The 17,927-nt window shown below is 40.7% G+C and overlaps 1 protein-coding gene across 2 annotated transcripts; it reads right to left on the reverse strand.

Moving 5' to 3' along the window:
• Positions 1 to 269: 269 nt before the first annotated feature.
• On the reverse strand, positions 270 to 8,609 carry LOC146657676 (secretory carrier-associated membrane protein 1-like). 2 transcript variants are annotated; one of them, XM_085425955.1, is made up of 9 exons: positions 8,388 to 8,608; positions 7,468 to 7,548; positions 7,137 to 7,247; positions 5,185 to 5,296; positions 4,299 to 4,427; positions 3,957 to 4,116; positions 3,200 to 3,301; positions 2,988 to 3,105; positions 270 to 1,853 (listed from the first exon to the last, which is right to left on the reverse strand). In XM_085425955.1, exons 1-9 carry the CDS (start codon positions 8,442 to 8,444, stop codon positions 1,692 to 1,694), a joined length of 1,032 nt encoding a protein of 343 aa, XP_085282081.1. In that variant the 5' UTR covers positions 8,445 to 8,608; the 3' UTR covers positions 270 to 1,691. The 2 variants fall into 2 exon arrangements, with proteins under 2 accessions (XP_085282081.1, XP_085282082.1); XM_085425956.1 differs by lacking the exon at positions 7,468 to 7,548 and having other exon boundaries at positions 8,388 to 8,609.
• Positions 8,610 to 17,927: the final 9,318 nt, after the last annotated feature.

A 17,927-nucleotide genomic window follows, 5' to 3' on the forward strand; every position in this document is an offset into this window, starting at 1 on the left:
GAGAGGTGCTAAAGCACAAAGAAAAAAAATGAAGAAACCCACATCCATATTTCACATCAGTGACAGTAGTCTGTACAACTTGGTGCTGGATAACACTGTTATTATTGTAGATAAATTAGTGTATCATAGTGACGGCACCCCAAGTCCAATCTTCTGTTATATTAATGCTTATTTTGGCTATAAAACTTCAAATGCCAGTAATTCACTACTGACCGAGGAAAACAAAAATGGAGTGTTAGCCTATGTAGTGTACATATACACGATGTCAATGTTTTTTTTACAAGTTTATGTATGCAGGTTAATCTCAGGAAAAATGATAGCTTTATCACTTTATCCAGAACTGTGGACAGTGATTCTTCTGTGAGAAAAGGCAGGTCTGATCCCTATGAATGGTACGCATCCTTTTCAATAGGAAACACGACAGCGGGAGGCCACGACTGAGCGCCTCTGAGATTCATAGCAGCGTTAGTTTTCGAGTATGAGGAGCTACAAAAACAACCGAGGGCCACACAGTTTTTGCGTTAATACACACATAAGGGGAAAAAAAAAGCTAATATTCAATTTTCATTCCCCTTTTCCCTCCAATTTTCTTCTCTTAACCGTCATCTTCTGTCAGGCAGCCACCGAGACATGCAAACAGCCCTCACAGCAAAACCGAGGGAGGATAAGTAGGCAGACATTCACCGAAAACCAGCTCCTTGTAGCTGGGACCAAAAGGAAGTGGGAAGAATGACTTTGCCAAAGACTTAGCTACCTTGGGTGTGCTAAACATGCATGCCGCTATCATGCTGTCAAATCTAGAGATGCTGACCCAGCCCACGTTGTCAATCAAAGTAGCACACAGAGCAGGAAAAAAATGGCTCACCTGGCAGGTGTTGTTGGGGGGGGCAGGTCCTTATATAAGAACATACAGACATTTTCCTATTCTTGTGATTTTTTTTTTTGTTTGTTTTGTCTTTTACTATAACAAGAATGGTACTTGTCTCACAACAAAAGCACAGATATAGGACAAGGTACCATTTACCTTTCAGAGCTTAATGACGGAGCACTGGATTATATTAAAAAAAAAAAAAAAAAAGAAGAAAGAAAGAAATCAGAGCCACAATTTTCTTGGAGTGAAGCAGACATTCGCACAGAGGCCCAGCCACTTTCAGTATACGGGCAAGAAAACCAAACTATGTGCAAAACACCACGGTCAGATCACTTTTCATTTATCAGACAGGAAACTGTTTCGGGGTCATCACCCTCACAGAAATAAGGTATGGTCGAGCTGCGACCTTTACCTGACCTAGGATCACCTCGAGGGGACAGACGAACAAGGAGAGTAAAGGAGTGCGCAAGCGTGTGCGATGAAATCTCACACAGTCGGAGCACACCTTGAGTCACTTGCTGGATGTTTTGTGGGATGTGAGCAGATAGTCACCTGACTGAAAAGCTGACCAGGTGGATGCAGGAGAGCTGATATATGATTTAAAGTGAAGATGGACAACTCCGATCGTTTTTTCCGTTATTTTGCTTCACACTTTTTAAGCAAAGTGTGTCGGTGCAGGGCAAACATTCACAAATATTATCAATTTGATCCGAGGACCAGCAGGGCCAGAGTTGTGCATCTCCATTTTTTCTGTGTGTGTGTGTGTTTAAGTATATGCGTGTGTGTTTAAATGAGCACTGAGCACGTGTACCACATCTGTTTATGGATGAGCTTTGAAGGCCCCGCGAGCAGCGTTGGATGCAGCATTGGCTGCAGCGTTGGCAGCTGCAGTCTGAACGGTCTTGTTAGACATGACCCCGGTCGCAAACTCTTGCTGGGCTTTCTCAAAACTAGCACCGGTGGTGCGATAGAGCGCGTGCACCTGTGGAAAGAAGACAAGGAATTAGTTGCAATCAATTTATTTGGTTTAAATTTACCAAAAGAACTGCAGCACAGCACGATAGGAAAGATGTTTCTCTTCCTGTCCAGTCATAGCACTGATTCTTCTTGGCATACAGCACTATTCTTATTTCTAACACACTACAAGATGATGTAGACCAGGGGTGTCAAACATAAGGGGCCAGAATGGGCTGGGAAAAAAATACAATCTGGTCCACCGGACAGCTCTGGAGAATGTGGAGAGTGGCATTAATTTCAGATTTTTTTTAAAAACACCAGCAAAGTAAAAACTCTCTGATCTTTCACTATAAACTAAAAAAAGATTTTAAAGAGTCTTTTCTGCAAATTGATAAAAACCTTTGAAATTTTGTTGATTTAACAGTCAAAAAAGCAGTTTTGTAACAGATTTGTTTCATTTACTACAAGAACATTTTTTTATCAAATAGAAAAACTGAGTCACACTGTGGAGACTGCACTTCTTTTTCTTTGTTCTAAGCCATCACAAGGATTAAATTTATAGTGAGAGAAAGGAGGAGATACACTACTAAAAGGCCAACTTAGGATCATAGTGGGCTGTAGTTTTAGATCCCTAGTTTAGATGTTTCCCTCTTCTCTGTCCACTTAAGTCTTCTTTATTGGCAGCCATCCTGGCAACATTTGCGGGCACTTATTCCAAGCTAATAAAACCAAAGCCCCAATTAAAATGAATGGAGAACGAGCCATAACTTTAATTTCGGAGGTCAACTTCACATAAAAACTGAATTGATTGAATCTTCATTTACATTTGATTTGGTGACTTTGCCCAAAATGCGAAATACAGAACATCATGACCTCGTTTAGGTTGCAATCCAGAGAGCAGATATTATAGAGTACACTACCCTAACTCTTTACTACAGTTACAAGTAGATCTGTCTGCCACTGCCCAACTGGCTCTCATATTTCCCGCTTCAGCTGTCGATTTGCTCGGCACTCCTGCCATCTTTGGCATTCCAAAATTCTCCCACTGATTTCTCAGAGTGCCACATCTCACTTTTACAGCGTCTCTATTGTCACAGCAAAACCTTTTACTAATAATATCCTTTGTCACTGTAAGGATGCCGTCTTTGTGTTGTGTTACCTTTTTAAACATAATGAGGGAGCCCACAGACAGAGCAGTAAAGAGGGCTGCGATGAGTAACATGATGATTCCTACAGGGATACTGGTGTTCAGGCCAGTTAGAGCTGCGATCCAACCACTGGCAAGACAAAGAAAAAAACCAAGATGACAATGTGATCTTCAGTGCACACTGATCTACGGTGCCTGGATCAGCTCAAGTACAAAATACTCACCATGTTCCCCAACCAGTGATGCCAATGGTTTGTAGAACGTGAACTCCAAACTGACAGATGTAGACGAAGAAGAAGACAAAGAAGCGGAACGAACTGTCGCTCCTACGGTGGAAAAAAAAAGAAACGGTAAGAGAGCAATGTGGAGGGAATAAAGTCAAACTGTGCCACTAGTTCATCCTCCATTAAACATTAATTACTTAATCCTTCCCTCATTCTCTCAAAGCCTTTATGCGTGAAATAGTCGAGTGCACGGTAAGAACATGGCAAAGTCAGCTGCCCAACTCTTTTTACCAGTTTCATATTTGGAACACTATTAACTTTATCTTAAGTTAATTTACGTGTGTTAAAAGGAAGGTGCACATCTGTTCAGTTTTTATAGAAGCTGAGAGTTTGTGATGTTTGAGAAATGCTGTGTGAGCTTGTTCTTCTGGGCACACAGAAGTGGGACTTTAAATCCCTGAGCTGCTCCTTTAAGAAGAAGACAGGCAGTAAGTGTTTTTATTTAAGATAGCCTTGATCGGCCACAGACACAGGAGATAAAGCAGAAATGATTTTGGAGAACATACCTGTAGGTCTGTGTTCACCTAGACCTACTCTCCCAATCTCTTTTTTTGGTGTCTTTTTCCAACCTTCCTGTGTATACAATTTATTGTATTTCAACTATAAAAACTGAACCCACATATTTATAGAGACTTAGACCCCAAATATCAGTGGAAAGGCAGTGTTCTTCTTTTTGGTTTTTCATGTTTCAGCTTACCTGAAAGCCCCGTAAAGCGGTCTGTACCAGCAGACGAAAGAACATGGGGTAAAAAGCAGAAACCAGAGCATAGCCAGGCCAAAATCTACGCCACGAGTTGGATCCACACAGAACCAGGCCAAACAGCCAAACATGTTCACAAAGAGCGTGCCTGCATGGACTGATAAACAAAGATGACAAAGAACCTCAGATTAAACCTAAACTTATACTAAGCAACATTTTCTATACAGATTCTTGTGAATGACCAAACGGTTGATGTTTCTTAGGTAACTTGCATCATTAACCACTTGATGTGGTTAATTTAGAAAGAAATTGATGAGGTGTGCTAAATAGTACACTTACACATCCAAAGGTTGTACATAATCTTTACAGTCTTCTGGAACTCTACAGGGATGTCCACTGCAATGTCGTGGTAAAAACATGGACCAACAGGGAACTTCTCCGGTAGTGGAGGCCAGTTGTTCTTCCGCCCTGCGTGGAGAAACGAAGCAGTGGTTGGATGTTGAGCTTTTTCATCTAAATCTAAAATATTATTAAATATACTAACAGATTTGTTTGCAAGAATCTTAACAAGGCAGAAAAAAATACGTTACAAGTTATTATCACCACGGACATTATCCTACAATTAGTAAATGTGAATAAAGTATGAGTGATTGACATGAAATGTTTCTTTCATTCAGTCTATTCAATTCTACTTCAATTAGATTTGTCCTATGTACATTTAAACATGAACATGCACTACAACATTATGCCTTCTTAATTCAAATACAGAGAAATACTTTCTTTTACGTTATAAAACTGTGTTTGTCAATCACCATTTATTTATTTTATGCAACTTGTATTAAATTTCCAATTTTGTAAATCAGACATTCACTAAGATATATAGCTTGTGTGTCGCTTTCACTCCCATCCTGCACCACACGCACATACACATGCACTCACACACAGCAACACACTTTGGTCCATTTGATCAACTGGACATTTTTTGGCACAGTGCAAAACTTAAACTGGAACATTTCCTGTTCCATACTTGTGTAAAACTGTACCTGCACAGAATTAAAATGCTCTTCACAAATTGTGCGCCACGCCCGATATGTTAGTGTCAAGGTAAGAAGTCAACTTTTAGATCAGCGCTGTTGCTAGTCCAGCTCTGAGTGGGACCCAGAATTCAGACTTTGAGGTTGAAGCGTGCGAGTGATTCAAATGGGTAACTGATGGACTGACTGACCTCCGACGGCTCCGTGGGACTGTAACTCTCTCTCTCGACGATCGAGCTCTGCTGCTTTCTTCTCCAGCTCTTCCTGCCTTCTCAACAACTCAGCCTGAGCACGCGCTTGGTCCTGAGACAAACACAGATGTGATCTTAAAGCTCACAATCCAACATCTGACAGAGGTCAGGTATGACATGAAGTACAATGATGTAAGTAAAGGTTTTGTCACTCAGGGAAAGCTCAGACATGTTAGTTTAACAAGGGAAAATACGGGCTCTGATTTTAAAACGTATCAACAACTGCAGTTCACTCACTTGCCTCTAACAGCTAGTTCTATACAACTCTAAAGTGATGCTACAGGTGGAAAAGGGTCATTAAATGGATCCACACTATTCAAGACAGTGACATAAAAGGGTGCAGGAAACGTTAAATGAAAAGGCAGTACCTCATTACGCCGCTGATAGGCCATCAGAAATCAGATAAGTATATGAAGACCAAGAGGAAAGGACAGAGTGTTGTAGTGTTGCAAGTATGGGGACAGTTGCACATTTTTGGTTCTTTTTCAATTTTGATCACCTTTAACACATAGAGCCCAAAGTCTAGGTTCTCTGGGACTCGCTAGCCACCTTTAACTCTTCTTTTTTGTACACAGGGATCTACAGAGCTAGCTAAAAAAGGATATTTGAACACTGCTGCTTTTGCTAGTCTGCAACAGAAATGCTGGTTAACTAAAGCGACCCACCATAGAAAGCAGTGCCTCTCTCTTTCTCTGATGGGAAATTGTAAACAAGCAGGTGGGAAATGAGACAGACAGCTGCGCAAACTAGTGTGAGTTTGCAGCCCACTCGTATCTAGGCTGTGTCGAGAGTGCAGTAGCTTATAACCACTTGATTGGAAAAATGTACAACTACATTCTGCACAGACATGTAAGGAAAGACGTCTGCTGTTGGAGAGACTGCTAACATTAGCCCATGTTTTCAAACGTATCCAGCACTGTGTGTAAGATGTGCAAAGTACCACTTATTCAGCAAGATTAAAAATACTAGCTTATTTTCAAAGAATGTGATTAACTGTTTAAAGTAGCTCTTAAAAACATAAGCAGTATTTCTATTAATAATGTTTAAGTTCTACAGTCCTAGTTGACTCCCTTGAGTTTTTTCTCAGACCAGTAAATTAATCTTTCTGAAAAGTCTTTAGTCTGTGGAAACTTCAACATCTTCCCTCTAAAGTGCATTTTAGCTGCTTTGACTGTAAATTCAGGTTCATCCCGTTGCTTCTGTCAGCAATAAAATCAAAGATTAATGTCAGAGTTAAGAGTTCCCTTGGGAGCCGTATAAACCCCAATAACAAAACCTCCACCATTCTTCACAGGTAAAATTTGAGACTGAAAAAACAACGCCATCAAGCCAAAATTTTCTTTGATTTTTTTGCGTCCTTCTGGACCTTCTGTTAATGAGTATCCTCAGCGATGCAATGATCTACACATTTGTGCTTCTTGGCCTAACAGGTTACATTTCCATTTTTCTTGTATAGGCCTGCTTTTACAGAATAAATCCAGCTGTTGATGTCCACCTCTGTCTGACAGATTTTTCTCTCTTATCTACCTCACTTGCACTCTGACCCTCTTTACTTGTCATACTTACAAAAAACTCCATCTCTTCATCAACTCCAAGCTAGACATTAACTGATGTTAACACACTGCTTCCCAAGAAATGTTTCACAGCCATGTTTTCAATTACTTTTCAGCACTTGCACATTGGGCACTGTGTGTTTAATGGCTATAACACACTCACGGCTCTTTTTATATTATTAACTTAGTAGAAAGATGAGAAAAAACATAGTGCGACTAACCAAATATGTTTAGTTTGAATTGCAAATGACAAAAACATGTTGACAACCTAACTGAAACAAAAAAATGAGAAGAAAACTGGATGTGAAACATGTATATAAATGCTCCTGTGTGTTTTACCTGAGTCTGTTGCTGTGAGTAAGCTGGCGGCTCTTCTGTGGGCTTCATGATGGCAGGCTGTGTGTTCTGGGAAGGTGCTGGAGTAGATTTGGGGGTGTTTCTTGGGGCTGCCTGTAATCCAGCAGAGATTCTCTATGTTAATATTTGTGCAAGCATTAAGAAAAAGTGTAATTAGGCCACAGTCATATTTTGTCACTGAAATCCTCTGTGACTGAGAGGAGGAGGAGAGAAAGAGGATGAGGGTAAGGGATAAAAACGAGGTCACTGACTAAGAAGCACTTAAACGCATGCATGCACACTACTCATCAATGAAGTTGCCCGTAAAGCTGACCGTTCTGGCGTCTGTGAAGGGGTTATACTCCTCCAGACCACCAGGAGGGGCAGATCGTGTCACCTGGGTCACCGAAGGATCCTACAGGGCAGAGAGGTCCACATAGGAATTTAGGGAGTTAAAACTAAAACTGCAAGACCAAAAGCTTCATTCACAAGATGCCGTTAGACGGTCTTTAGTTTCTGAAAATCAGCGGTGAGAAGTTTACATAAACAACATGTAAATATCTCACTTTAATGATGGTATTCTACTAATATTAAGGCTTTCCACCATGTTTTGTGAAAAGCTAAAAACGCGCAAGTTTAAACACCCTGATAAACACAGCTTCAAGTAAAGGGGACTCAACAGTTGCTTGAAATTAAAGCCTTAAGATTTCTGGAAGCGTGTGGTTTATAAAAGGTGGAATAAAATACAAGCTGTAGCAGAAATTAATAGCTTGTTCCCTTGCTTAACATCGAAAACAGATGTACGTGTCTGTGTTTCCAAAATATTAGTCTACATGACTGCAAAGGCAGCCAAATGTTTGCTGGATACTGTGAAAGTACATAACACTGTGATATGAGCACAAAAATGCACCTGTCCTAAGCTAGCCACCCGGTAAACTGTCCATCAAGCTAGCAGTGGCCAGCGAGTGTTTACAGACGGTGGGCAGAGCTAATGCTATCCAGCTAGCTAACGTTGACATAATGTGTCTTTGTTCTCAAATGACATAATTCCTTTAAATTCGTTTACAATAGATATCCCCAGCAACAGTGAATTGTGACCATGTAATTATTCGGCACTCCCTCTACAAAACTATCGAGGAATAAAATTTGATGATTAGCTCATTCTGCAAGCAGGGATGCTAAAGTGAGTTTGGCCTCAGTGGGTTTTCAAGCGTATACTAGCTTGCTTGCTTGCTAGCTAGCCGTGTCAGCTACCTGAAAAGGATTGCTGAAATCCGGGTCTGCGAACGGGTTGCTGTCGAAATCGGACATTGTGTAGCCTTTCTAACAAGAGTTTCCTGTGTGCGGGAACTCCCCGATTCTCCAGGGAAGACTCAGGTCCTTTGATTTGACTGCTTCTCTCTGCCGCCTGCAGTCTTCTCCGCCTCCTGCTGATGGAGACCCCTTGATTAGCAAGTTAGCCAGTAGCACAAAAATGGCAGGAGAAGAGAGGATGCGTGATTAACAGAACGGTCTACGTCACTGTTTCAGCACCGCGGACAGCATGATGCCCGGGCAGGTGCGCTACCTCTGTACACAAATGTGCAGAGCACTGCACGACACACCTCTGGTGTATTGTATTGTTATGTACTGTATTTGTGTGTTGGACTGTGTGTGAGTATTTGAGACTTAAACATGGAAGATTACAAGTTCACATGTTGCATTCAGTCTCCGTATTTCCAGAGTACAATGTGCAAAACATACTACATGAGAGTTTACTGATCACAAAGTTCATCCAGTCCTCAAACTATACGCAAAAGCTACTGCCTGCCTTTATGGCAATTTGTTGTATTTGTGTGATGTTATGTAAGTATACAGATGTTTACTTACTGTCTGCAGAACACAGGATCCATCTGCATCATGCTGAACTGATACAAATTCTCTGACTAATAATATAAGGAAAATCTCACTCTTACATTGTAGACTCCATATCATGGATTACTGTACTTAACCCATTGGAGCACCTATTTGAATCGGATGATGATAGTTTAATTATATGTTTCTTTCCGTGTGTGCGTACTCTCCTACGTTTTGCACATATGCATTAAAATGGATGCTCCATCCATCCATCCATCCATATTTATCATTTTCTGGGTTGTGGTGAGGCTGGAGCCTATCCTGGTTGTCATGGAGCTGAGAGGTGGGATACAAAATTTGCCCTGGACAGTTAGTCTGTCACAGACTCAGGCCCAAGCCAGGCAGTGGATTTAAACCCAAGACCTTTTTGGTGTGAGGCAACAATGCTAACCGCCTCATCACATGCAACAAGTCTTTTTCACTTGTTAAAAAAATTATAAAACTTTGACCCACTACAACATTGGTGTTTATCTTATTACCTGTAAATAATTAATAACTAAGAATGATCCAAAGAAACCGACCTTTTGCTTTTATTTCAAGTGCACCTTACTTTTCTAATTTCTAATAATGCTATGTTGCTTTCAATGCAGTACTTTGAAATTAGTTATTACTTTTAAGCTCTCAAGATTATTTTCATAGCGTGCCCATACCCACATAGCCATACAATAAGTTGTTTCTATAAATTATTTCTATACAATTAGTTTTTTAAATTATTTTTCTTTAGTTGCCAAACAAAGAAGTCAACCTAAACTTGTGGGGCTGCTTTTACTTGCGTTTTACAATTTCCACCTTTGTAAGATGTAATGGCCAAATCTTTAATTCGGTGTACTGATGAGAATGTCTTCCCAAATTAAAACTTCACCGCCTCAGCGCAAAAGTGGAACTAAAAGGCAAAACCTGCACACACGGGCTAATGTGAGACAAGAAAAGATTTTTTTTCTTACATCATCCTTGTGATCATTCAGTAAACTACAATATTTGAGCTCCTGTAGGTCAAATACCAACGCAATCTCCTCCACTTGATGATTATGATGATTACGTTAATGATGATAATGATGATGAGGATGGTGATATATGGAAGTGTCTGCTGCTCACTTGGTCGCTTGTGCCTGTGTGAAAGAAGTAGAGAGGAAAACCTAGACTGCCTTTTTCATGATAAGTAACAGTGACCTCTTTATCTGGAGCAATCCCAGACAATTTACTGGAAATCATTTTATCTCTCTTGTCCACATATAAGAAGTATCAGCCCCCCTGAGAGCTCCTGTGGTGTGTGTTCGTGTGTGATTTTCTTCACTGGCTTCAAGATTCAGTTATATGTCAAAAATGCCCACTTGGGGGAGCTACGATCCAAAAGGTCTCTTCAACCCCGTTTCGCAGAATCCTTTCTCATTTTCCATCAATTTATTTTCATTCAAACCAAGGGTGACCATGTGAAGAACATCAGATCAGTTGACAGCCTGTAAATGTGATTTAAACATTTAAGCACCATTTACCCAGATTAAGTTTCAATTGAAGAACAAATGCTATTAGGTTGAAATCTTACAGTATGTTGTAAATGATGGTGGTTAAAATATTCCCTTTTCACTGTTTGAATTCAGCTGCTCATTTTTAAACAAAGGCAGCGCGTTTCTTTAGTTTTATGGCTGCTTATCATACAACCGTTAAATGAAACTAATGGGTTTTTGTTAATAAGCAGCTAAACATTTTCATGGCAAGTTAATGTGCTTTTTTGCTTTATATACTGTACCTATATAATGTTTGTGTGGATGAACTCTAGATAAACACAAAGTGAGAATTCATTACAATTCAACTTCAGTACACACACGCGCACACACATAAATGAGCATCGGTTCCTCCCCTAATCTTGTATTAATGGACCCAATCACAGAGTCTATGAATAATCAATGGCCAGTGGTCTGCAACCGCAGTGCTGAGACCTTGAGTGAAACTGAATTTTCCTAATAAGACACACACACACCCCCACACACACACACATACAATCACACCTTGTGGACCTAATAAGCTCTAATGCTCTGTGGGTTGAAAATACGTCACATGGTTTGTTTGCTGTAGAATGTGAAAGATAAACATGCTGTGCCAGGATGTGCAAACTGTGTGCATGGACGTACTCTATATGTGTGTACAGGGGAGGAAAAAGGTGTGAAAAGAGGGATCTGTCTGTCCTTGTCCACTTGTCCACTGGCCCTCTAATGCTGCTTTCCATAGATGACTCTGTGAGGAAACAACCACTTTGGCTAATAGCTGCTACATTAGTCTCTTAACCAGCTGGTCATGGCCATTTAGAAATGTTCATTAGGTCGCAGACCAGAGTGGATAGGTGAGATAGTTCACTTCACACTGTTGACTGTAGAAAGACGGGAAAGGAGACAGAGAAAGAGGAGAGAGAGAGAGCGAGGAGAAGGGCAGACAAACAGACGGTGAGGGAGAAACAGAAGCAATTTACTGGCCAACATGACGACCAAGTGTAAAAAGCCACAGATGCAATTATCGTCATATTGCTCTGAATAAGAACCTTGTGCATAATTAGATCTCATTAAGGTCTATGAGTGTTATTTTAGGGCTCTGAAAGGTTGGATAAGCAGCACTTGATATTATGGCTTATTAATGCTGCAACATCTGGTGCCATTCTGGCAATGGCCTGACAATGTCTAAAGGGGCTGAAAAAATTCAGTATTCAACTGATGTTGTGACTAGATGGTAAAATACAATGCACGATCTGTTATGCTTATCCAAATATAGGGCTGGAGATATACTGTATATAGATATAGGGTATTATGGCTTTATGTATGCTGTGTGTATGCATGCGAGTTTGTTTGTGCTGATGACCAGTCAGAACACATTACACACCGCAGAGGGAAACAGCCCTCTGTCGCCGGAAAAGCGATTGATTCTCCATTTCCATATTAATGAGCAGATTTGTTAAGAGCCTGCAGGAGTGGGAGAAAATAACAGGGTCTTCATAGGGCACGACATTTATAAATAAAGCTGATGCAGAGAAAAATGGAAATTAAACCTTTTAGTTTAATAAATTTGAGGCGTCCGCAGCAAAGCGAGCGATTTGCATTTCCATTTGTGGCCAAATAATGAGAGTGCGGGTCCATGATGAGGCTGCTAGTGCTTCTTTTGGGTCTCAGGCAGTGAGACAATCACTCCAGCGTGCAGCCCTCCACATCAATGTCATTAGCTCAGGCCTGTTAACTCTGCTACTTGGCTTTCTAAGATTATTTGGTGAACTAGAGATTCCTATTGTCGCTTCGAGTGAGGAATAGAAATGGCGTCAAAGTAAAATTCATTCACTTCTGTATCTACAGCATTCCCCACCTTGGACGTGTCTATATATTCTCTTAAATATTCAACTGTGTCTATACATGCAGACATAACTTTAAAGTGATATTTTGTTGTTCTAAAACAACCTTGTCAGAAATTGTAGCTTTCCTTTGCTCTGCCATTCTCATAAACACTCGCACCTAGATGCACACCCACATGTGTCTGCACACACACGCACACACACACACAAAGCATCACTGATTGAATTTATTGGGGAATGGATGTTGACTAGACCACTCCAAGTAGGCTAGATTGTTGTTGTTCCCAGATTGACAGACAGACCCAGAGCGGCTGATTGAAAGTGCCTTTTAGCTTGCTCTCACTGTATATTTGATTTGGCAAAATGGAAGGGGAGTCCAGTCTTTTCCCAGGATGCAAACACAAGTCCCTGTGTTTGTGTGAGAGTATGTGTGTGTGTTTGTGTATTTATGTGCGCTCTGCGTGCGTTGACTAGTGGATGCTTTTGTAAATGCTGCATAAAATGTACCCTTTCAGGTATTAATTGAATAATGCAAGCACTCCCCTTGTCAGCCATCAAGTGAGCCACTTTCTCGGTGGCCTGTGCCGTTCTCTTTGCCTGTGAATTGACTAGATTTATCTGTGTTGTTCCAGTCAATGGATGCCATTTGTTCCAAATATTTGACATAAACATGCAAAGAGCAGAGGCGTGCACTCATAAAATAAGCTTCTAGACTGTTGTTTTACAGCCCAAAGAGACAGAGGGCTCTCGGCCTATCGAATCATGTGGAGCTCTTGCTGAGCCAACAGCGTGTTAAAGTTCTTTTTCAACCAATGATGTGATGAAAAGGAACAATTGCTGCCATAAAAAAGAGGAGAAAGGAGAACGGGAAGAAGGAGAAAAAGAACATGACGAGAGAGACTGAGTTCTTTGGTGGTGCCAGTGCGCAGCTGGAAGAGAGCTGTGCAGTGTCCTGCTAAATATGCATAGTTATTTTCCATGCCTTTAATGGGACACATCTCATTGAGTGCCTTATGTCTGCTTCCAAACTGTAAAAGATATTTAGCTTCACACCTGCAGGAAATTCCCCGTAATAAAGACAATATTGGCAGAGTCTTTGCTGAATCTGCTCGATGCTTCCTAATGGCAGTCAGACAACTTCTGTGTTAATGCAGCTTGTAAGAAATGAAAATTTAAGTTGCATTTAACTTGTATCTTTGCATGAAAATGATGTGGAATTGATTGTGATTAATCAGGGTAGCCATTTATTTTTATACAGCATTTTTGTTTTCAAAAATAGAAATTCCCCTTAGATTTTGTCTGTATTGCTTTTATGGATTGGACGTGTGTGTGTGTGTGTGTGTGTTGCCAAACAGTGAGGTTCGATTTGCTGATTTAGCACCTCTCTAATTTTCTGCACGGTAATATTTGCCTTACCTACCTGCCATTTGTTTTTATTATCCAGGTGAATATGTTTGTCTAAGGATATCAATAATCATAAACAAAGCAATGACTCTTTCACCTCTCCCCGTATAGTCCTCACAGTACCTCTGTCTGCCTCTCACACGAGGCTGCTCTCGCTTCATGATCTGCCTCCATGCAGTCTACATATTTCAGTGTGTAATTGGTGAAAATCAAACATTTTCAATCCCAGTTTCAGTCAGTCAGTCAGTCACACACATACAGTACATAACTGCACACACATGAATTCACATACACTGTGCCCGTGGCTCTCATGCCTTGACAGAGTGTGTGCTCTCCTATTACAGACAGTAATTACCGTCAGTCACCCTGTGTGTCCATAACAAGCCAGCATAATGCCCTAATCAGGCCTGGATTAATCTAACCCTCTCTCTAATCACTCTAAAAGTGATTTATATTGTTTTTCCTGTTCGGAACAAATGAAATCTGTAGCCTAAATTAATACTGGCTTTTCATCACTGGGAAGCTAAAAAGCCAGTAACCGTCACATTCTTGTCATTAAGACTGCATCTGTGGAGAGATGTACACACACACATACACACATACACACACATACACATACTCACAGTCATGCATGCATATTTAGGTTGGAAAGAAAAAATATATAATACAATATTTCATTAACTAAGCATACTAATAACATTAGCGTTTTGTAGAAAGGCTCTCAGGCGCACTAAATGGGGTCATCAGAACAACAACAAAACGTTTTATTGCTGCTGTTTCAGATTACACGTTCTTCTTTGATTTAATAATTTCTATTAGAAAATGGCTGCTGATGAATTACACTTAGACTGGAGAGATGCATCGGGCTTTTTTAGCATTAACTTTCTGAGACGTGAACTACGCGCACAGAGTTTATTGGTCAGCCTAATGTATGTCGGCACAGGTATAATTTTGCACTGTAGTACACGTAAAATGTGTTTTTATCCATCTTCCAATTACTCTGATGAAAAATGCTCTATATCATTCTGTACAAGCTGTTTGTTAAATTGTATCAACCACAATCTTGCAATTTCTTGGTCTCTAGCTTTCATTTTAGATAGCATGCCTCTTGTTTTGGTCCATGCCTCCTACTTTGTTTCATTTCCATTGTTTAAACAAATCAATTCCAACCCTGACTCACTTCCCACTGTTTTTCATTATGAAGAACGAAGGCCGGACACGAATCGTAACAGAACCCTGAAATGTCCTGCTCACCATTCAGTTTGTGCTCAGAATACAAACCAACTCACAAGATGCACATTTAACAAATGCAAATTGTGAGCCAATCTAGTTGAGCTATCTGGGCTCCTGCTTCCATATTCATTTCCTACACCCCACTGTTCACAAACTCAAGAAACAGTCCTGGGGTTAACTTGAAAGGGATCGGAAATGAAGATCTGACAGTGTCCACTATCTCGCTCTTTTTTTTTCGTCTCCTTTATCTCTTTCTTTTCCACACCGTCTCTCACCTTTGCTCCTCTCTCCTTCCTCCCCTCTCCCCCTCTCCCCCTCTCCTTCCCTCTGTCCCCGCTCCCCTGTTCTCTTCATGCTGTGTAATTCTCATCTTACACACTCTGTTGCTCTGGACTATGAATAATGCATGGTGTGTGAGAAATCCTCAATCTCATGCTTGGCTCCCAGTGAGCATTACGGAGCTTGCATCTCTATTACGGAGATGAATAGGAGAGAAGGGAATATCACATAGGATACGGTCTAACTTCATTGTTTGTTTTCAGCATTATAGCCCCAATCTGGGATTTCTTTTAAGTACATATGAATTATGTATATGAGTGTACAAGGGTAGCTTGTTGATGAAAATTAATATTGTCAAAACCTTCATAAATCACTGTATTGTCCCTGCACTCTTCTCCAGTGTCACAATACAAATAAATATATACAAGAAGAAATGTTTGCAGCTTCTCAGCAGATTTAAAATTCATGTGTGTGCATGCTGCCAGCTATTGAAAAAAAATCATTTATTTGTCCTAATGAAATTTTATAGAGAACTGCTTTAAAATCCATCCAGCAAAGCTATAAAAAGCAACACCATAACAATTTCGCAGTGTGTGTTTTAGTTCTGTTGGGTCTTTGCTTTCGCTCCCTCTCTTTTTGATTTGATTTTATGGAAATGATAAGATGGCAGGGAACAGAAGCGAAAATGCATTTCTAAATACAAGAGCTTTGTTGGATGCGTGTCCACAAGGATCCCTCTCTGTCTCTCCATTGCAGTTTGTTTACAGCCGAAATACGGCAAATGCTGATAACAAAAACGAGATCCGGTTACCGCTGTCAGAGAAGAAAAAAGGCTCAACACTTTAACAATGGGTCAGCTTAAAATTCTTTTATGCTGCCATATGGTGTCATCGCGCTAGGAGCAAATGACTGCTTGAACCTTTCCATGGATTTTATGGGAAGTATAAACCTAGTGAAGTGGTAGTGTTATGCCACCCGTGATGTGAACTTTCAACATTTCCAGCAGTTTTACAAGCTTTTTTTCACGTCCTTCTGCAGTCTTTTTCAATAATTTACTTTTCGCAATGATGACAACACGGAGAGGATGCTTATACACTAAATTGTTCAATAAAAAAACAAATGAAAAACATTTGGTTCAGTCCGACAACCTTCCTGCTTCTGAGATAGGCTTATGTATACGTTATATGTGCTTCGGTGTGTGTGTGTGTGTGTGTGTGTGTGTGTGTGTGAGCTATGCTGCGACACAAACCTATGTTTTATGGGGTGTGTACATGTGATAAAAGCACTCAAGAGTTAAAGTGCTTTTCTACCATGCTCAAAGCCATGTGTCAGCACTAGACCACTAAATCCACACCATTCCCTTGAACAGTTTCCCTTCCTCTGATAGTCTATCATTCCTTTGTTTCAGGTGGCTGGCCACTGTGGCTGACAGGGCCAAGTCCTTGAGGAGATCATGTGTCTGTGGAAAGTACAGGACAAGCACTGATGTTTGAGCTTTCAAACCAGTGTCCCCGGTGTTGCCTATTTCCCTCTGCCTTCACTGCATCTCACATACAATGTCTCTATGACAGAGCGCCGTGGCTTGGCAAGTATTTGTGATTCGCGATTTTGCATCGTTTGAGTCCTCTGAGGCGTTGTACATGGTGCAGGAGATAATATACCATCTGTGTCATCCATTCTTTCTCTGTGTACATTTCACCCATCTTTTTAGCTTCCATCTTTATGTTCTGCATTATCTAGTATTATACATCATTTGTAGGGATAAAAACCTCCCTATTATTCCATAGAGCTGAAATCTTACAGAAATATGCCTCCCATTTTGGTAGACATGGCTTACTCTTTCGTCTTTTTCATACCCATTTTGGATGAACCCCTGATGAATCACGCTAATGACCTAGGCCCTGTGCTGCAGCACTGCTCTGAAATTAATATAGTAGAAATGGAGATATAGGGCAAATAGATGAGAATAGGAACCCGATATTCACTCTTGGGTACTACGTGCTCGGGCAGAGACACACACATACATGCACTCGCATATACAGCACACAGAGCCTGACAGGCAGGCTATTATCCCCCAGCCTGCGCTGCTGTAATTGGCTATCGCTTTTTACAAATGTGGCTCCGTCTGACTCGCATATCAGCTCGCGTCTCATCAACTGTGTAGGGGTCACCATGTCCGTGCTTGTGTGTGGCGGTGCATGTGTCTGTATATGTGCGAGTATATATGTAGGGGTCACTGGTGTGCCAATCCCTCTCATGTCTTCATTTCACACACTCATTTATGTCCATGCTAAACGAGCCAACGGATGCTAAGTGTGTCTGTGGCGGGCTCCTCTTTAGCAGTGCCGGAGTATTTAGCCATTAGGGCTGCTAATAGCATCAAGATCATTCTCACACTGGCTAGGTGATGATGAAATATTAGCTTAGCTCAGGGTGCCATTAGTTAGTCTGGGATTGCCTTGGAGGTCAGATTCCTCTTATTTCACACACGCGCATAGATCAAACCCAGTTATTAACTGAATGCGCAGATTAATTTCTTAATTTTATCACATTGTGAAAAAGCATGTTTCAAAGCCTACTGCAGCTTTAATACAAAGCTTTCCTTTCGTTTGCTCTTCGACCAAACTGTTGAATTATTAAATGTGTCCTTTTAT

Source organism: Rhamphochromis longiceps, linkage group LG12, assembly GCF_057381845.1.
Source record: "Rhamphochromis longiceps isolate RC_006_pf linkage group LG12, R_longiceps_female_GT1.1, whole genome shotgun sequence".
NCBI classification, from domain to species: domain Eukaryota; kingdom Metazoa; phylum Chordata; class Actinopteri; order Cichliformes; family Cichlidae; genus Rhamphochromis; species Rhamphochromis longiceps.

Bases quoted from the DNA above. Each gene is read 5' to 3' on its own strand.
- LOC146657676 (XM_085425955.1), bottom strand. From the start codon at position 8,444: ATGTCCGATTTCGACAGCAACCCGTTCGCAGACCCGGATTTCAGCAAT. The intron at 7,248-7,467 runs GTCAGCTTTACG...GCTGGATTACAG, and splicing joins CCTTCACAGACGCCAGAACG to GCAGCCCCAAGAAACACCCC. The intron at 3,106-3,199 runs GTGAGTATTTTG...TTGTCTTGCCAG, and splicing joins ATCACTGGTTGGGGAACATG to TGGTTGGATCGCAGCTCTAA.